Source organism: Lepidochelys olivacea (assembly GCF_965140295.1).
Source record: "Lepidochelys olivacea isolate rLepOli2 genome assembly, chromosome: 20".
In the NCBI taxonomy this organism is placed as follows: domain Eukaryota; kingdom Metazoa; phylum Chordata; order Testudines; family Cheloniidae; genus Lepidochelys; species Lepidochelys olivacea.
The window spans coordinates 2,608,946-2,628,866 of record NC_140430.1 but is presented as its reverse complement, the minus strand read 5'-3'; the positions used below and the strand labels follow the sequence as shown (position 1 = coordinate 2,628,866).

The 19,921-nt window shown below is 54.6% G+C and overlaps 1 protein-coding gene across 1 annotated transcript in view; it reads left to right on the top strand.

Moving 5' to 3' along the window:
* The window catches only part of ANKRD52 (ankyrin repeat domain 52), a 39,220-nt gene that overhangs the window by 10,540 nt on the left and 8,759 nt on the right, over window positions 1–19,921 (top strand). Inside the window, exons 5-21 of the mRNA XM_084610259.1 lie at window positions 4,250–4,450; window positions 5,275–5,362; window positions 6,917–7,059; window positions 7,735–7,947; window positions 8,154–8,232; window positions 8,940–9,054; window positions 9,848–9,930; window positions 10,033–10,150; window positions 11,197–11,265; window positions 11,703–11,843; window positions 12,526–12,603; window positions 13,047–13,158; window positions 14,005–14,076; window positions 15,950–16,151; window positions 17,892–17,979; window positions 18,495–18,612; window positions 19,090–19,309. Coding sequence (XP_084466385.1) covers window positions 4,250–4,450; window positions 5,275–5,362; window positions 6,917–7,059; window positions 7,735–7,947; window positions 8,154–8,232; window positions 8,940–9,054; window positions 9,848–9,930; window positions 10,033–10,150; window positions 11,197–11,265; window positions 11,703–11,843; window positions 12,526–12,603; window positions 13,047–13,158; window positions 14,005–14,076; window positions 15,950–16,151; window positions 17,892–17,979; window positions 18,495–18,612; window positions 19,090–19,309 — 2,140 coding nt within the window. The remainder of the gene's footprint in view (window positions 1–4,249; window positions 4,451–5,274; window positions 5,363–6,916; window positions 7,060–7,734; window positions 7,948–8,153; window positions 8,233–8,939; window positions 9,055–9,847; window positions 9,931–10,032; window positions 10,151–11,196; window positions 11,266–11,702; window positions 11,844–12,525; window positions 12,604–13,046; window positions 13,159–14,004; window positions 14,077–15,949; window positions 16,152–17,891; window positions 17,980–18,494; window positions 18,613–19,089; window positions 19,310–19,921) is intronic.

The following is a 19,921-nucleotide window of genomic DNA, read 5'->3' as shown; positions in this document are numbered from 1 at the left end:
TGTTGCTTACACCTTTCAACTAGTATCACGTCCGCCCCCTCTGAGGGCTCACTTCTGCAGTCACGTCTGGGCACGTAAGTTTCTTTGCAGGCAGCGGCAGTTCTGTGTGCAGCAGGCCCCTGGGGAGGGCCCCCAATAATGTTGTTTAGCCAAGGTATGTATAGTTAAATCTTTCCTCACGTGCAGCTCTCTGCATCGATTTCCAGCGTGTTCCTGTGACAATGATAAAGGTCAAGCACAATTCCCCCCATGGATGAACAGAAATGAATCTGTCAGCGTGCACAATACAGAAAGGTGGCAGCTGACATCATGGGCAGCAGAACAGGCTGGAGGTGCCAGGCTATACAGTGACTCCTGAGTGCTAAAAAAGGGGCTTTTGTACCAGGCGAATATTCCCTGGCATCCCACATGCTAGCTACTGATGGGAGTTTCTCTTGTATGCCAGGAATAGCAATTAGCTGTCTCAGAATTTCTTCTTCCTACTTCCTCCATGCCCCATCCTTTCTGCAGTTCCGTGAGCAAGTGTTGTCGAGCGCTTGCCTTCCCCACTCAAATGTCCCCTGCGAAACTTAAGCAAAGATTTAAAACTTTGAACCGAAACATCGTGAAATTGCCACTTTATTCTCAGTTCCTTTCGGTGCTGGTCCCCAAGAGTTCTGTACCCGGAGTGAAACGTCAGAGCTGCTTCATCGCGAGCCAGTTCGGTCCAGTTCTGGGCAGAGATGCGCTGAAATGGGGGCTTTTATTTTGGTCACAGGGTTGTGACATGGATGGCAGAGGTTGGCTAAACAAATATAGAATCATAGGATCGTAGAACTGGAAGGGACCTCGAGAGGTCATCTAGTCCAGTCGCCTGCACTCATGGCAGGACTGCGTATTATCTAGACCATCCTTGACAAGTGTTTGTCCAACCTGCTCTTAAAAATTTCCAGTGATGGCCATTCCACAACCTCCCTGGGCAATTTATTCCTGTGCTTAACCACCCTGACAGGAAATTTTTCCTAATGTCCAGCCTAAACCTTCCTTGGTGCAGTGGAAGCCAATTGACGTAAGGACAGCTTGAGGGAGAGCGGAGCATTGTGGTCAAGCGGCTGGAGCAGGGGACTGGAAAGCTGAACCTTGTCACTACCTTGCTATGTGAACTTTGGCAAGCTGCTTTGTCCCTCTGTGTCCTTGTCTTGGCTGCGTCTGGAATAGGGATAGTAGCCAGCCTACCTTTTGGGGGGGTTGTGGGGTCCAAAGCCCTTTGAGATGAGCTAGAGAAAGGCAGAACTCCACGGCAAAGAGGAAGAACCCCACGAGTCCTGGGCAGCAGGACAATTCCTGTTAATCGTATTAGAACAGAGGAGGAGTGGGGTGTGTCTCAAAGGCACCGAAGGCATTTAGGAGCACAAATCCCACTGGCCCTCAATGGAACTTGAGCATCTAAATCTCTTAGGTGCTTTTGAAGATCCCCCCCAGAACCTATCCCAGCGCTGCGGGGGATATTTCCAGGCAGGCAATCGCAACCCTGTTCTGGGTCCTGGCTTTGGATTTGAGGGCTGCAGTGCATGTTATGGGTGTGCTGGGGTCTCTCTTGTCCCCACCCCACCATTGCTCCGTTGGAGTGCCTCGCTCTCTGCTCTCAGTCAGGCCCCTTGGAAGGGGCCTTTCTGCTCTGCACACCAGTGCTCCCTGGAGGGAATCTGCCCAGAAAAGTGTTTAACTTCTTTGTTCTCCCCTAGAGCCAGTTAACTTGTGTAATGGCTTTTCTCTGCTACCCCCATGGCTTTAAGCCATTTCCAGCAGCTGAGCAGCCTAACCTAAGCCATCTCCCTTGCCTTTGTCCCCTTCCTTACCCCTACACACTTAGGAAGTGTTGCATTCCTGCTCAAGATCAGCTGGCCCCATGGGAAATGGGGTTGTGGTGTATTGTCCTTGGAAAGCGGGGGGAATGAGGATAAAATTTAGGTCAGTGGGTCACATGGGTCTGCGCCTGCGATCCTCACACCTCATGAGTCACTAGAGAATGCTCATTAACTGCAAGATCACAGGGCTCAGTGCCGGGGATTTCGCGCTGGGGAAGTGTGTCAGATCAGGCCTGTCTTTAGCCTTCGAATGGGCCGTACAGGCAACAGCAGGGCAGGTTTCCCCCATGCGCCACATAGTCCCCCGTGTGACTTTTTGGAGGGGCCTTCTTAAGGGGTGAGAGGGGAGTCTGGTCTCCAGGAGGGCAGCTGCTGCTGTGATTTGGAAGGTGGCTGGTTGCCCTCTGGGAGCTACACCGAGAAGCTCCATGCAAGGGCCACCAAACGGTTCAAGAGCCTTTTGGTTGCTCCTGAGCTGGGCTGGATTCAAACCTGCCACCTAGACAGTCCGTGGCCCACACTGAGCCCGCCACCCCCCCCCCAGCACAATTCCACCATCAAAAGCCTCGTGCAAAGGAGTGTTTTTTCCTTGGCCAGTGCCCATGTGAGGGCACAAAGCAGCATTCTGGGACGCGTGCTCCATCTGCATGCTCCCAAGGCTCCTGTGAGCTGCCAGCCCTGGGATGAGGAAGAACGAGTGGATCTCGTCAGAGCCAGGGACTCAGGTTGGAGTTGGAGGCATGGAGAGGTCTCTGCTGTTCCCTGCTGAAGAGGAACATGCTCTCTGTTCTAGATGCATCCCTCTTGCATGCTTACAGTTTGGAGAAGCAAACCTGAAGTGGAACCATTCAGTGCCACCCCTTGAGGTGGGCAGAGGGGTCTCTAGAGGAACATGCCAGCTGCTCCCTGCATGAAGGCGGATGTATCTGACTTCAGATTCCCCAAGGGGCTTGGCTGGAAAATGGAGCTTTAAAAAGCATCACATTTTGTAGCTTCCGCGCCTGATTTCAGGGCCTTGATCATTCACATGTCCCACTGTCTGGGTCCAGTAGGTTGGTTCAGTGGTTTAGCCAGCTGTCTGAGATGCTTTTTCAAGGACGTATATCTTCCTTTCTCAGCAGGGGCTTTGGGTCAGGGGCAACATGCTTTCCTCTTACTGGAATGGCTTAGTGACAATAAGTTAACCCTCCCTTTGAGGCTTGTCACTGACCAGTCGGAGTTGCTCTAGGGTGAGATAGGCACAATCTTGAGAAGGCCTGGCTGCCCACAGTGTAAGGCTTAGATGTCCTGGTAAGCCAAAGAGACTTAGGCACCCAGCACACATTGAAATTCCATCTGGTGGGGGGCGGGTAGGGGCCTTTGAAGACCCCAGCCTGGGCCCCCTCAGTGTTCTGTTTGTGGGATCTTATCGTTTGTGGCTATCATCGGTGACTGCTTGTGGCTTCGTCTAGATTTTAGTGGTTTTAAAAAAGAAAAATCACGCAAAGAAATGAGGGACTAATACGAGTATCGACAGCTAGTGCCTGGTACAGCGCCCACTGCCCAGCCAAGTCTGCCAGCTAGCACCCCAGTCCTGAAGGGCAAACCTTGACTCACAGCCCTTCCGGTCCCAGGCTGCTTCTGGGTAGGCGCAATTGGGCTGAATTGTCAGAGCAGTGTTCTTGGAGGTGCGGATAGAATTCACCCTAGAGATGAGCCCATCACAGGCTGCTCAGCTGCTTCGGCCCCAGCTACGCTAGGAAAACGGGTGTGTTTCACACGTGGTAGCCAGCACACTTAACATCCTTGTGGAGAAAAGGCACATGATAGCTTTCTGGGTGTCAGCCAGGTAACACGTGTTAAGCTACAACTTGCCCTGTCTGCACTAGGGTTTTGTACCATCCTAGCTAACGTGTGATCGTTACAACCAGTTTTAAAATACTGCCATGCCTTATTGTCCTACTGGACACAGGGCCGGAGGGTCAGTCTCACTCCCCGACAGAGCCACCCTTCTGCAGCAGGCTACGTCTCAGCAGCGTGGCATTGAAAGGGGAAGATGACGGGCAAGGAGCTGCCCAAACTGGCAGCCATGGTGATGAGTGCAGTGCACAAAACCAACCACATCACAGCCTTCCCACACCAGCTTGGCCCGCCGGGTCTACAGCCCTGGGCACCAATATCCAACAGCTGTGATCAAGATGATGCATTGCATACTGGGAGTTGTAGTCCCTGGGCGAGCTGTGGGCCGCCATTACCGATCTAAGAGGCAGGTAGGGTAACCAGACTCATTGCTAGTGATGAACCTGCCCCTTCACTCCTGGCTGCTTGGTTTAATTTCAAGACCGAATGGTGCTGCTTAGCTCCCGAGGCTTTGTCTGCCCCCACCAGCGTGGAGTACAGCCACCCTTTCTCTGTCCTGGCAGAAGGCACTTAACCTCCTCCTGAAGCACTCGGCGGACGTCAACGCCCGCGATAAGTACTGGCAAACGCCGCTCCACATTGCCGCTGCCAACAGAGCCACCAAGTGCGCGGAGGCCATCATCCCCCTGCTGAGCAACGTCAACGTGGCGGATCGCACAGGCCGCACGGCGCTGCACCACGCCGTGCACAGCGGCCACATTGAGGTGAGCGGGGTGCTGGGAGCATCACTCCCGGTGCGCACGTGCGTTTTCCTCCCTGAGGGGGTGCGGGCGGGTGGTCCGGAGGGAGGAGTCGCTCGGGACTTGGGGGTTCTCAGTCTGGCTCTGTGACCTTGGCATCTCAGCCTCCTTGTCTGTGAAGTGAGGGTGATCTCTCGAGGGAAGAGACTATGTGGAACTGACGCAGTGACCGACAAGCTCGGGACTCTGGCCAAGTTGCTTTGTTTGCAGCCGTCTGTCCGCCTTTTGGCTTGGGAGCTCTTTGGAGCAGGGCCTGTGTTCCATGCTGTGTGTGCAGCGCCTGGCACAGTGGGGCCCTGCGGCTGATCAGAGCCTGGAGGCATTACCAGAATACAGACAAGGGGAGCCATGAAGCCTTGCTAAGCTGCAGGCTAGAGGGGGGCAAGTGCTTCGTCCTTAGGTGCATGCGCTCTGGGCAGGATCCTCAGACAGGGCAGTGGGGAGCCGGGGGTTGGCAGGGAGAGAAATCATCTACCATGGACACGCAGCATGCAGCATCTGTTCCCTGCCCTCCGAACCCACCCGTCATGCCAGCACGCCTGTCTGGAGGGAGCCCTCTCTGGTATGACTGACCTCCTCTGGCCACATCGCCGGCTGGGCATGTTCAGCCAGCCAGGCTGGGGCTGCCGTTACTCCTAGGAAACGTTTAAATTGCAGCAGCGCCTGGAGGCCATCTGGGCCCCATCGCTCCAGGTGCTGCAGAAAGCGCAAGGCTCTCATGGGTGCCGGGGTGGGGGTGGCAGAATTTGGTGGGAGCCGTTCCTCTAACTGCTTCCTCTCTCCTCCAGATGGTGAACTTGCTCTTAAACAAGGGGGCCAGCCTGAGCACGTGTGACAAGAAGGAGCGACAGCCCATCCATTGGGCAGCCTTCCTAGGTACATCTCCCTCTTGCCTTGCCCCTCTCTCCCTTTGTTAGCTGGCCCTGTTCTGATACAGGTACTTCCCAGTTCCCCAGCATCCGCTTTTTGGACTCTTCTGCAGGTACAGCTAGTGACACAGGCAATGAGTCTGGGGGGGTCTCACGGCTGTGGTGTTCTCCCTTTCCCCCCGTCTCACCAATTCTGCACATAGTACCCCAAAACTGTTCCCTCCTCCTGCAGCTGCGAGCTCTTCGGGTGTCATTCCGCACCTGGGCTGGCATACTCGGGCCTGACTCCGTGTGACTGTTCGTTCGGCAGCCAGGGCTCCAGATCGCTCTTGTCCCGGGCCTGGGTGCGTTTGGCATCACATGGCTTGCCATGTGGCTTGGGATGATTTAACTGGGGATTGGTCCTGCTTTGAGCAGGGGGTTGGACTAGATGACCTTCTGGGGTCCCTTCCAACCCTGATATTCTATGACTCTTTGAGAAGGACAAAGCCAGCTGAGATCTGGCAGGCACGGTGGGAGGAGAATCCTCCTCTGGACTCTCCCATCAGCATGTGGTTGCAGGGGGGTGGGGGAGATGCTGGACTTGGGAGGGCACGTAGCACCTTTCGGATGCAAAAAACGTTATGAAGGTGTAACGGGATAGCCTGCCCGGGGGGGGGGGGGGCAGGCAGCCTTGATTGGTCAGGCCACTTGTGCCACACAAAGCTATCTCCTGGCCTCAGGAACAGGACTCCCTGGGGTCAGGTGATGGCCTGTTACGCCCCGGGCCTCGTAAAAGGGCAGAGAACTCAAGCTGGTGGGGAAGACCACAGGGAGCAAGCTGGGCTTCTGGGGAAAGCCCTGAATTAGGGGCTGGGAGGACTCCAGGGAAGCAGCCTGGCCATCAAGACTCCAGCCCTGAAAGGCAGCCCAGAGGGAGTGATGGGAAACTGAGGCAGGGGGTGCTACAGGGCAGGTACGCCCTGTGACATAACACCTCTTCTCTCCTCTGTAACTTATGGGGGAACAAAGTCTGGGCAGTGACCGTCAGGGGGAAGGCTTGTGCCACTTGTTACGCTGCTGTCAGGCCCCGGTCCTGCTGCCATTAGCAGGCCGTGGCCAGGGACAGGGCGCTGCACGGGGGGGGCGGTGCTAATACCACACCAGTGCTGCGCAGATGGGGGAAAGCAGGTCCCCTCCCATGGCTGGCGTCAAGGGTACAGCCTGTGGGATTGCCTGGCAGGAGGACTGAACTGCAGGGAGTTACAGCATTTCAACACGGGGATATGGAGGCTAGACAAAGCTCTCGATCCACTTATCAATCCCTGCCTATCCCACGTGGAGCAAGTGAAGTCAAGCTAAGACATTTCTATCTGAATTGCCTTATTAGCAAGCTTCAGGGCATGGTTGGGGGACGGGGAATCTTTCCCCCTCTGGGTCACCCGTGGAACGCGATGGCGGGTCCCAGTCTGGTGGCTGTGTATCGACCCCGATCCCCCGTCGCCACCGACTCGGTCGCGGTGGTTGGGACTCGCCGGCCGCTGAGGTGCTGCAGCCCTGAGTTCCGGTTTCCTTGGCTCAGGGCATTTGGAAGTTCTGAAGCTGCTGGTGGCCCGGGGAGCTGACGTCACGTGCAAGGATAAGAAGGGTTACACCTTGCTCCACACCGCGGCAGCCAGTGGCCAGGTCGAGGTCGTGAAGCACCTGCTGAGGCTGGGAGTCGAGGTGAGGCCAACGGCGGCTTGGCAAACGAACGTGGCCAATTCCAGTCCAGCGCCACTGCGCGACTCGGGCTCCTCTTGCTCTGTGGACTCTAAGGAAGGCACTGGGTGTAGGCAGACGCTGGGAGGTGTCCCAGGAGAGTGTGCAGCGTTTCCAGCCGTGTTAGTACTTGGGTGGGTGACTGCCAAGGAAATCTGTGGGGGTGCTGGAAACTCTCTGGCTGTCGTGGGGGTAGTGAGTGGGCATTCTCACCCGCTGAGGTGGCGCAGATCCCAGCGGGATGCTGCTGGACGTGAAGCTAGAGAGGGAAAACTGAGGCTCTGGTCACTTGTGCTTTCCCCAGGAGTTAGGGGAGTTAACGCCATTGTCCTATGCAAATTCCCCCTGGAATGAATAGCGTTTGGCCCTTGTTTCAGTTGGATTTGGGACTTTTCTTCACCTCCTGTGCTGAGCAGTCGGCATTTGCTCCTGTTCCTGTGATGACTTGAAGGGGTCCCTGGGAACGGTGGGTGGGTGACTCGTTGGGCATGGATGGGGAATGTGTGGAGGAGAGCAGGGATTGATGGCTTCTGGTTCTCTGTAGAGTGGGCTTCCCTCCCCCCTCCTTTTTCTTGGCCAGTCCCAGTGCATCCTTACCCAAGATCCCCTGAAGTCTCTTGGCTCTGTTCGTTCCTGCAGATCGATGAACCCAATTGCCTTGGGAACACTGCACTTCACATCGCCTGTTACATGGGCCAGGACGCCGTGGCCAATGAGCTGGTCAACTACGGCGCCAACGTCAATCAGCCCAACGAGAAGGGCTTCACCCCTCTGCACTTTGCTGCCGTCTCCACCAATGGGGCCCTTTGCCTGGAGCTCCTTGTGAACAATGGAGCCGACGTGAACTTTCAGGTACACCGGCTGGGGCCGGACCATGCAGACAAGATGTGCGGGGGTGGCAGGCGGATGAACTCAGTGGGGTGTGAGGAGTTCAGAACCCAGACACATGGGATCTTCCAGGGGCGGATGGAACTTTCACCCCTCGATTGCCGAGTTCGGGGACAGTTTGTCACCAGCTGGCTAGTTTCCCCCCTCCCCCTCCCTCTCTCTCTCTGCAGAGTAAGGAAGGGAAGAGCCCTTTGCACATGGCTGCCATTCACGGACGGTTTACGCGTTCTCAGATCCTCATACAGAACGGTAAGTGTCTCGCTGGACGCTGAGCTAATGTTCTTCTCCTACCATGTGTTTCACTCCAGCTCTCTCACCAGCCGGTGCCTCCCGAGCACCCCATCCCTCTCTTCTTTGTCAGTGTTTAATAGCATCTTCCAGGGGAATGAAGTGCCCTGCCTCCCCGCCAAAATCAGCTCTGGTCCCCAGCTGATCAGCCGTACCCCTCTCCGGTCGGCAGCACGGGGAGACATATGCTAGGTCTAGATCTTAGATCTCATGGAGCACCAAGCTGAAATTCCAGCCGCATGGAAGCTCAGAGCCAAAGAACCGTCAGCGCTTCTAGATCCTGCCTCAAGAGGCAATCTTCCTCTGAGTCCAGTGCCAGCTGCTGTCTCGGCTGCTGTGGCCAGGGCTGAACCGGGGACTGCCCGAGCCAAATGCGGGACCTGCTACAGCTTGAGCTAAAGAGCCCGGGCTCCCTCGCTGGGGCTGCACTGGACTCAGACGCTTCGCAGATCAGGCATCGGAGGTGTGCGTGGGTGTGGGGAGCTGGGGCTGTAACACACGCTCATCCGAGGGTTACGGCAGCAGTTACATTGGGCCTTCTGCCTGGAGAACGGCAGCGTGACGCTGTCTCGGTGCAGTGCTCCACAGCCCTCCGTGGGGAGCAAGTCTTGGGCTGCCTGGGCCAGGAACTCCCCACTGAGCCGGCTGCCTCTTGCTTTCTTTTCTAGGCAGCGAGATAGACTGTGCTGACAAATATGGCAATACCCCCCTCCATGTTGCTGCTAGATACGGCCACGAGCTGCTAATTAGTACTTTGATGACGAATGGTGCTGACACTGCAAGGTGAGGAGGCCTCCAGGCTGAAACCCCCTCTCGCTGGGGCCTGACGATGAGGGAGGTGCACTCGGGCAGAGAGCAGGGGGCGGGCTCATACAGTATTGACGTGAGGGATTCTGGGTTTTTTTGCCTTTCTCTGAAGCATCAGTGATTCTCCGTGGCTGGAGACAGGAGCGGTTAGACAGGAGGCAGAGCAGAGGAGCCTTCTTAGCTCCCGGCTGGTGGATCTTGCTCATGTGCCCAGGGTCAAACCAATCGCTAGATTTGGGGCAGGGGAGTAATTTCCCCCCAGGTCAGATTGGTAGGGACTTTGGAGCGTTTTCGCCTTCCTCTGCAGCATGGCACCCGGCTTGCTTGCTGGATCATCACTCATGTCTCCCCTATGGGCCTTGGGCGTGGGTAGCCCTTCGTGCCACAGGCAGAGAACTGGAGACGCTGGTTGATTTTCCGGAGGACTGAAATGTTTTGATCTAACTATAGTCACTGGGCTTGATGTAGGGCTCTGTGGGTGGACCTGCATGGCCTGCGTTTAGACAGGAGCTCAGACTAGGTCATCTCACGGTCCTGTCTAGCTTTGGGCTCTGCTGCTGTGCGGGAGGAAATTTGCTGAGCGTAGGGAGGGCTGACCGGGAGACCCTGCAGGCTGGCGTGGGGTAGGATTCCTTCTCCGTGCACGCTGCGCTCCTGGCCACCGTCAGGGGGCCAGGAGGAAGGACTGTCCGCTCGCTGGGGCTATGGCTTCAGAGGGCAGCGAGCTGTGACCTTTTCTTTCCTATCTGCCCTCTCTCCCTCTCGGCAGGCGTGGAATCCATGACATGTTCCCTCTGCACTTAGCTGTTCTCTTTGGATTTTCAGACTGTTGTCGTAAGCTACTTTCCTCAGGTGAGCAAAGCCTGCAGTGGCTTGGGGAGAGGAGAGGGGGGCATGTTGGGTGGGGAGGGAGCTGGCGAGTTCTCTCCTGACCTGCCGCCTCCTGCCCCGCAGGTCAGCTGTACAGCATCGTCTCCTCGCTGAGCAACGAGCACGTGCTGTCCGCGGGTTTCGATATCAACACACCTGACAACCTTGGGAGGACGTGCCTCCATGCTGCTGCTTCCGGAGGGTGAGTCCCTGCCCCAGGGCATGGCCAGGCATCGCGCTGGGCTGACCGGCCAGCCCTCTAGGGAGAGGCGACCAGCTGCTTTTGCCCTGTCACAGGGACATAAAGTTCATTAGCCCCTGTGCGTACCACAGTGTGTAATGTAGGCGGTGTGATCCAGTGGTCAGGACACGATTGGGGATCAGCTCATCTGGGTTCCGTTCCCAGCTCTGGGAGGGAAATGGGGGCTAGTGTCCAAAGCAGGGCCTAGGAGCTGAGCCTTTTGATTCCTGGTTCCGCTGTGAACGTGCCGTGCCTCTGGGCAAGTCACTTACCTTTGTTCCTCAGTTTCCCCATGTTTAAAATGGTTCCCTGTCTCCCGGGGGTACTGTAAGGGGTAATCAGGTCATGTTTGTAAAGCACTCTGAAGAGTGTCAATGCGAAGTATTAGTAACTAACGAATTGTATTTCCTCGGTGTGTTTAGTTCGCGGGGCCCACTACAGTTCGATTTCATGCCATTGCAGAGTGATATCACAGAGCTGAAGGAGAACGCTTAGCACTGCAGAGCGGGTTGCACAGCTCTCATCTCAGCGGGGGAGGAGGGGCTCATGGAAGTGGTGCTTTTCCTCTGCTCAATCAGCAAGTCGGGCTAAGCAGGGAACAGCAGTCAGGGTCGTAGAAATCCAATGCCTAGATCATGCTAGCGGCAGAGGTCAAGTTTTATTACCCGTCGCTGCCTGGCTGGAATACCTAGATATAATTCCCAGTGGCTGCAGAGCAGCAAGAAGAGAGAAATTGAGGCACGAGCGTGTTCCGTGGAGAGCTAGAGAGTTGCTAGTGATAAGGGCAGCCCTCAGTACAGTGGGTCGTCTAGGCACCACGCCAGTAGGGACAGGCAGGGCGCTCGATTGTGCTCTCTCCTCTTACAAATGTGAAAGTGGGCTGTCGGCAGAGTGTAGGCAGAGCAGTCCCAGAGGGGCGACGCTGACGATAAGAGGGACGGCGTTCAGGTTCTGCGTGGTTCACCCCAGGCCCCTCTCAGCAGGTGTCCTCTCTGGTCCCTCTGCAGGAACGTTGAATGTCTTAATTTGCTGTTGAGCAGCGGTGCTGACTTGAGGAGGAGAGATAAATTTGGAAGGTAAGTCCTGATGGCAGCACACCCGTGTGAAGGTGCAGAGAGAAGCGCTTTGTGAACAATCGCGCCCCCAGGGCTGGGGGACAGAGAACCAGGCGTTAAGGGCGAATCTGTCTTCAGCCGAGCCCCTTTGGCTGGGAAGATCTGCGCTGAAGGTGCTCGCAGAGCAGAAGTCACCCATATTCATGTCCCCTCCTCCCCCCACTATGGGAGCCCAGCTCTGCTTCTTGGGGAGTTGCTGCTGACCCAAGGGGGAGCTGTTTAGCTTGGGGGGGTTGCATATTGCTGTGCCGTGTGTGTGTGTCAGTCAGCCCTGGCTGCTGCCCAGCGGCAGCTGTCTCTGCAGAGTCTTGCATTGTGAGGCCGCTGTCTCCTTGGGTTTGTAGCCCCTCTGCCTAGCAGCCGGTGTTCCTCACCCCATTTTCTGCTCTCCTCCCCAGGACTCCATTGCACTACGCAGCTGCCAACGGCAGCTATCAGTGTACGGTGACGCTGGTCACCGCCGGAGCCAGTATTAACGAGATGGACTGTAAAGGCTGCACTCCCTTACACTATGCTGCTGCTTCGGATACGTACAGGAGGTAGGAAAGCCCCGAGGGACCTGCCTCCTATAGCAGCTGATGCTGGATACCACAGGGCAGGGCCTAACCAGGATGGTCTGTGGTACTTCCTGATTGGAACGGGTACCCAGCTGTTCCCTGGCTCCCGCCAGCTGGTGGGAGGTGGTGCCTGGTGGCTTCTAAAGAGGAGGAGTGTTGCATAGAGTGTAAGGGAAAGGAAGGATAGGCCAGTGGCTATCTGTGGGCTCCTGGGGTCTACTCCCAGCTCTGCTGTGGGATGTTAGCAAGTCACTTCCCCTCTGGGCGTATGAAATAAGGATGATGCTGACTTGCCGCTGAGGAGGAGGGTTACTTAGGACCAACAACTCTTGGTCCTAAGATGGTAGAAACAAATCGCTGATGAAGAACAAAGCCCCCTGCTTATGCTGCTGGGCCCACGTGCTGCAGAATATGGTTCTGCTATGAAGGCAGCAGGAAACGGGTCCAAAAGAACCGACATTCACCCTAGCGTGGCGGCAGGAGAGGGCAGAACCGAGGCTCGTCCAGGGCGGTGTGGCTGCTGCTGCAGGGAGTGGGTCTGGACCTGGCTTTCCAAGAGCGGAACGCGTCCGGGGGTTTGCGACCTGGCTGGGGTCGCTTCAATTTCCCCATCCCCCTCGCTTGCTTTGTCTCAGCCAGCTGATGCAGGCTTGTGATCTTTCAGAGCGGAGACTCATTCAGGAAACAGCCATGACACTGACGAGGAGCCACTGAAGGAGTCCAGAGTGAAGGAGGCATTCTTGTGAGTGGCCGATCTCAACCCCCTGCTTGAGGATAACATTTGTCGTCTGTCCCATCTTGCCGTTTCACTGCCGTCCCATGGCATGGGTGGAACCCTGTCATTTCCCCCACCCGCTCTCAGCTGAGTGGCACCCTCCGAGCCAGCGAGCTGGGGGCATCTCCAGCAGGCATTGGAGTGACTGACTTTTAATAAGGATCTGCCCTTGGATCAAAAGTGCCTTGAGGCAGATCCAGTCCTCACTAGCTGGGGTACCAGGGCATGGCGCTCTCATTGCCATTAAGGGGAATTTCAGGGGGGGCACTGAGTCCTTTTCGTGTCCCGTGTGCTGAGCAGCAAAGATCTGGCATTTGCACAGAATCTGTGCTGGCTGCTTAGACCTGGCCCGGCAGGCGCGTCCATGGGAGCGTATGTCTGACCACCTCCTCTCCCCGTGCTTGTTGCAGTTGTTTAGAGTTCTTACTGGATAATGGTGCGGACGCGTCACTCCGGGACAAGCAGGGATACACCGCTGTCCACTATGCAGCTGCCTACGGCAACAGACAGAACCTCGAGCTGGTAAGCAGGCTGGGGGTGGGTGGCAGTCGAAGCCGCCTGGTGCCCTTTGGCTTACAGGAGACTCGAATGAGGAGTCCTCCCAGGGAGAAATAGGGGGGAAGTTTCTGCTCAGCCTCCGCAGCCGAATCTGGGAGTCTGGCAGAAGGCTTCCGGGGAGTGGACGGGGGCAAGTGCAGCAGCCAAATATGCGGGGGGGCAGAGCTGTGTGACGAGGGAGGAAGGAACTGGGATTATGCTGTAGGTTTAAAAACCCTTTGGGCTCCTAGTCCCCCTCCCTCGGATCTGGCTGAGGAGGGAAACCCATGCTTGCCAGCTTGCCAGTTCCCCCAAAAAAGATGAGATGAGAGCAGAGAGGAGACTTGGTGACTGGTGCACACAGATGTGCATGGATTTCAGGCCAGCTGCCAAAGACAGGATGGTAGCCTCAGCCGAGGAGCCGCAGGCCAGTGAGCGACTGCACTGGGCTGCTGTGGTGCTGCTGGGCATCTCAAAAACACACGGAGATGCTCTCCTGGAAGACGGCATTGGAAGGCCATTTTTAAACACCCGTGACGAAGGAATCCATTTGGGGTGCACCAATGCACAGGGCAAGCGCCCTTCTAAAAGGAATCAGACTCAAATATCTGTGCCCTCAATCCCAACCTCGTTAGTGAAATCAATGGGGAGATCTACCCCATTAAAGGAATTTCTCCATTCCGGGTTCCCAGCATGTGGCTTTGGTGGAGTCGGGGGCTGGTTTCCAACATCCCAGATGCTCCCCACAAGCAACTAGTGGCGTTGTCCGTGGAGGCCAGAATGGAGGAGCAGGACAACCTGAAGAGTTTACCGTGGCTTGTTTTGTTGCAGCTCCTGGAAATGTCTTTTAACTGCCTGGAGGACGTGGAAAGCACCATTCCAGTCAGCCCTTTGCACTTAGCTGTAAGTTTATCTATTGTTGACCTTTGACCCATGACCTGAGCTCAGGTGATCAGGAAAATAAACATCTGTATCTTAGACCGAGTTCACATGCTGCCTGAATTAGTGCAAATGAAACTAAAGATCTCTTGCGAGTAGGAATAAGCAAAGAAACTTGAAGATTATTTGAAAATAGGCTTGGGAGTGAGCCTGCAGCCTGGATCTGAGGCCTGGTGGTATAACAGTTTGCATACGGCCACCTTAGGTCTAATAGAAGCTAGCATTAGTAAGTAACCTTGGGTTAGAAGATATCTTGTGCTGTAAAGGTTTTATTTAGCCAGACTCGTTAACTGCACTGTATAGAGAAAGTCTGTCTCCACAAAGGCTCGCAATCTCCAAACTGGGCAGCAGAAATGGCAAATACGGACAAAAGGCCAAGACTTAATCAAATACGGTCTCGGACATAGGTGGGTGTAGAGAATAGGTTCCTAAAGAGAGAATCAAACCCGCCCCAGAGTAGGATCTCGGGTTGGCAGGGTGGTGACAACCTTCACACTTCATCTCACCTTCAGGGGAACCCACAGGCCCAGGAGTTGGTGAGTGGAAGTGACACAGTGTCTGCCAGTATTCTTGTCTTGTTTCCTAGTCTGTGATTTTTGGCTTACACAGATTGCGCTGTTAATAAAACTCGTAAAGTCCCTGTGGGTCATACCAATGGAGAGGATCTCCATTAATCTCTAAGTAGCCACCAAAGACCGCACCTGCTCCTAGTGCATTTTGCACCCCAAATTAAACTAAAGGCTACACTGTCCTGACATCGCTCCTGAAGAAACAAGGTTGGCTTTGCTGCCAGTGATGCCATGTGCGCAGTAGGGCTAAGCACACTGGAAAGGGCTTCCTGCCTGATCATGGGGTGTCAAGCTCTGAAACAGTGGCTGCTGTTCCATGGTTAAGCACCGATATTGTGCTCTGCCGTCTGAGACACGAAAGGAGGGGAATTTGCAGTCTAGACCAATGTCAGCAGGTTGTATCCCCTTCTCCATTGTCTTGTGGGCAGCTGGGCAATGTCTCAATTTTTTTAAGCTTGGCTAATTTTTCAAGGTTTCTTCGTAAAGATTCAGGGCTTCAGGCCAGAAGAATCATAGAATCATAGAATATCAGGGTTGGAAGGGACCCCTGAAGGTCATCTAGTCCAACCCCCTGCTCGAAGCAGGACCAATTCCCAGTTAAATCATCCCAGCCAGGGCTTTGTCAAGCCTGACCTTAAAAACCTCCAAGGAAGGAGATTCTACCACCTCCCTAGGTAACGCATTCCAGTGTTTCACCACCCTCTTAGTGAAAAAGTTTTTCCTAATATCCAATCTAAACCTCCTCCACTGCAACTTGAGACCATTACTCCTCATCCATTAGATCATCTAGTCTGGCCCCTCATGGGCCACAGAAATTATCCCCATTACCCCTGTATTGAACCCAATAATTCATGCTGGCAGTACGAATTCGTTTTGATCGTTTTCGAACGAGAATAGCTTATTTCGAATTAGTATCGTGTTGCATTTACACAGCAGCAGTGGACAAGTTACACACAAGGGAAACAAGGGCACATGTCAGCATATTGCAACTGCCGGGCAGTCGTATGCTACTGTGCCAGCCGCTGGGGCAAGAGTGGGAGGCATAAGCAATCTGGACAGCAGCAGGAGGACAATGGGGTATTTCACTGTCCCTTCCATAGCATGCACCTTGGCAGTTCCCTAGGCACTGGCCGGGGTGGTGGGAGCGTGGTCGGCGTGGTATTGAGCTTTCGTTATAACGGTGGTAGAGAATTTTTACTGCCCCTTCCTCCTGGACAACGTGTGTCTGGCTCCCTTTCCTAAGGGGACGTGCTCTATGTTGCCTGCAGGCCTATAACGGTCACTGTGAAGCCCTAAAGACACTTGCCGAAACCCTCGTGAACCTTGATGTGCGGGACCACAAAGGGCGGACTGCGCTGTACCTTGCCACGGAGAGGGGCTCCACGGAGTGCGTGGAGGTGCTCACCAGCCACGGTGCTTCCGCCCTTGTGAAGGAGAAGAAGAAAAAGTGGACGCCGCTCCATGCTGCAGGTGGGAGTGGAAAGGCATCTCTGCTGGGTTGGTCAGTGGATTGAGCACCACAAATCTCAGGCAGGACTCTTTGCTGCGGAGTCAGCCCTTCAGAGCCCAGGCCTCCCCCTGCCTTACCCACAACGGGGCCACAGACAGCCTGCTTGGCTCAGAGTGACTTAACATGGCTCCTATTGAGGTCATGAAAGGGGAGGTGGCAGGGTAACTGGCCCCTTCAAGCAGGAGCGGGGTCCTGTGACCAATTATCTGTTGCCCCAGAGGGCCTACAGGAGTACCTGGGCCTTCTAAAAGAGGAAGCTGTGGCTTGATCTGTAGACTCATAGTCATAGAAATGTTGGGCTGGAAGGGACCTCAAGGGGTCATAAAGTCCAGCCCCCTGCGCTGAGGCAGGACCAAGTAAATCCTAGACCTGTCCTGACAACTGTTTGTCCCACCTGTGCTTAAAACCGCCCCAGTGACGTGGATTTCACAATCTCCCCTGGAAGCCCACTCCAGAGCTTAACTCCCTTTAGAGTTAGTAAGTTTTTCCTAACGTCTAACCTAAATCTCCCTTACTGCAGATAAAGCCCACTGCTTCTTGTCCTACCTCCAGTGGACATGGACAACAATTGATCACCGTCCTCATTAGAACAGCCTTCAGCATATCTGTAGACTGTTAACAGGTTCCCCCAAAGGGCAGGTCTACACTACTGCTTACTTCGATTTAAAGTACATCACTCCGGGGCAGGAAAAAGACCCCCCCGAGCGACGCAAGTTTTGTGCTTTCCACATTGGTGGAGATGCTCTCCCACTGACACAGCTTACGCTTCTCGACGAAGTGGAGTGGTCATGCCAATGGGAGAGCACTCTCCTGTCAGCATAGTGCATCTTAGACTTGCCCTCAGTTTTCTCAGAACTAAACATCCCCAGTTTTAACCTTTCCTTATTGTTCTGGTTTTCTAAATCTTAAATCATTTTTGCTGCTCTCCTCTGGACTCTCTAGCTTGTCCACATCTTTCTTAGAGTGTGGCGCCCAGGGCGGGACACAGTCCAGCTGAGACCTCACCGGTGCCGAGTAGAGCAGGACAGTTACTTCTTGTGTCTGACCTAAGACACTCCTGTTAATACACTCTGGATTGAGATTAGTCCTTTTTCTCAGTTGCATCACATTGTTGACTCGTATTCAATTTGTGATACGCTCTAACCCTCCAATATTTTTCCACAGTACTCCTTCCTAGGCAGTCATTTCCCATTTTGTACGTGTGCAACTGATTGTTCCTTCCCAAGTGTAATACTTCGCCCCTTGTCTTTATTGAATTTCATCATCTTGATTTCAGACAAATTCTCCATTTTATGTTGTTTTGAATTCTAATCCTGTCCATCAAAGTGCTTCCAACCCCTCCCAGCTGGGTGTCACCCACAAATCTTCTAAGCATATTCTCCACTCTATTGTCCAAGTCATTAATGAAAATATTGTCTAGTACCGGACCAGGACTGACCCCGATGGGAACCCACTAAAGATGCCTTTGTAGTTTGACAGTGAACCATTGATAACTGCTTTCCAAGAACAGTCTTTCAACCGAATGGGCACCCACTTTATAGTAGTTTAGACCACATCTCCCTAGTTTGCTTGTGAGAGTGTCATGCAAGACTGTGTTAAAAGCCCTACTAAAATCAAGGTATATCAAGTCTACTGCTTCCCCATGGCCAGTAACACTGTGTATGTCTCTGTAACTCCTCCCTCCCTTGTGTGTCTCACAGCTGCCTACGGGAACACAGATTCCCTACACCTTCTGATTGACAACGGGGACAGGGCGGATATCACCGACGTTATGGACATCCATGGCCAGTGAGTCCATTCTGGTTTCTCCGTAATATCTGTTGTCTGCATGAGGATATCCTTCCTGACCCAGAGCAGTGCGTGGCATGCCAAATGGCCGCATAGAACGATCAGTGATGGTCCCCTGAGGATCTTCCCAAAGTGCTTTGCAAAGAATTAAACCTCCCAACACCCCTCCAGCCTATCTTACAGAAGGGGAAACTGAGGCAAGAAAAAGGACTCATTCAAGGTCATGCAGCAAATCGGAGGCAGTGCTGGGAATAAAGCTCAGGACTCCCAGTCCTCCTGCTCCAAGCCCCACCTTTCCTGCTGTCACCCTAGATAGCACTGTCCTCCCAGAGCTCATATAGAACCCAGGAGTCCTGACTCCCAGCACCCCTGCGCTCTCATCCCTAGACATCACTGACCTCCCAGAGCTGGGGTAGAACCCAGGAGTCCTGTAAAACAGGGATTTAAACTCGCAAATGTTCACTGCCCTTCCCAAGCCAACATCCTTCTCCTGTGCTCCCCCAATCATCCCGCAGAACCCCACTGATGCTGGCGATCATGAACGGCCACGTCGACTGCGTCCATCTGTTGCTGGAGAAGGGATCCACAGCAGACGCAGCAGACAGGAGAGGCAGGACTGCGCTGCACCGAGGGGTGAGTGAGCGTGACGGAGCTCAATGCGGGCCCTGGGATTTCTCTCACTGGGTTTCCTGCTAGTCGCTTTGTCCTAGGAAGGGCTGGTGACACCAACACTCTCCATTATAAGACCCCGTGTTCAGTTACTTATAACATTGCCCAACTTTGACCCTTTGGGCTGAAATTTCGCATGCCAGGCTTCTGCCTCAGGCTGAATTTTTGGGGCAAATTTCAGCCAAAACGGTTCAGCCACCCCTGAGGACGAGGCAAAGGACAATGTTTTTAAAAATTCCCGGCAACCCTTTTTCTTTGAGGAAACTCTAGCGCCCCCTGGCGCCACAGCCAGGAGTTGAAATTCAGCACAGTGCCGTTTGCTGTTCCTGTGCAAATCCAGCCACGTTCGCCGTAACTCTGCCTGCGCCTGGCATGTGGAGCGGTTTCCCGCTGGGCCGGAGGCACCGCCTCACAGCCATGGCTGTTCTTTACCCGGCACAGGCGGTGACTGGGTGTGAGGACTGCCTGGGAGCCCTGCTGGACCACGATGCCTTTGTATTGTGTCGGGATTTCAAGGGTCGAACCCCTATCCATTTTGCGTCGGCGTGTGGGCATTCAGAAATCCTGAGGACCTTGCTGCAGGCAGCGCTCTCTACTGACCCTCTGGACTCCGTGGTGGATTACAGCGGCTACTCACCGATGCACTGGGCTTCATACAGCGGTAAGAACCCAAGAGCCAGGACGCCCCTCTGTCCTCTCTGCCTTATACCTATTGCAGACCAAGAGGGAGCTCAGCTAAAACAGCCCTTCCTCATTCAGCACTAACGACACCATGGATAGAAGACTGTATTGTTCTGGGGCCCTACTGTAAATAAGATGCTGAGGCTCACAGAGCCTCCGCCCTCTGGGTTGGGAGTGACAGAATGTCGTTGCCATCTGGCTGTTCAGGATTTGAGATGAAATCCTGGATGTCAGCAGCCAAGTATCCTCTACATGCAGGCCACCCCCTTGTGGAGTCCCCTGGCACCTGTGCGTTGGCCAACTCAGCCAAGAGGCCAATGAGTGGGGCAGAATTAGGGCTTGTCTACACTTGAAATGCTAGTGTCACCATGGTAGCGCTTCGGCGCAGACCCTACCTATGCCCCCAGGAGGCTAGTTAACCCACCTCCCCGACAGGTGGTAGCGAGGCCGACGGAAGACACGGGGCGGTCTACACCAGGGCCAGGTCAGCTCACCTACATTGCTCAGGGGTGTGAATTTCTCGCACTCTGCAGCAACATTGCTGGATTGACCTAATATAGACCAGGCCTTCGAAATGTCTGAAAATGCAGCA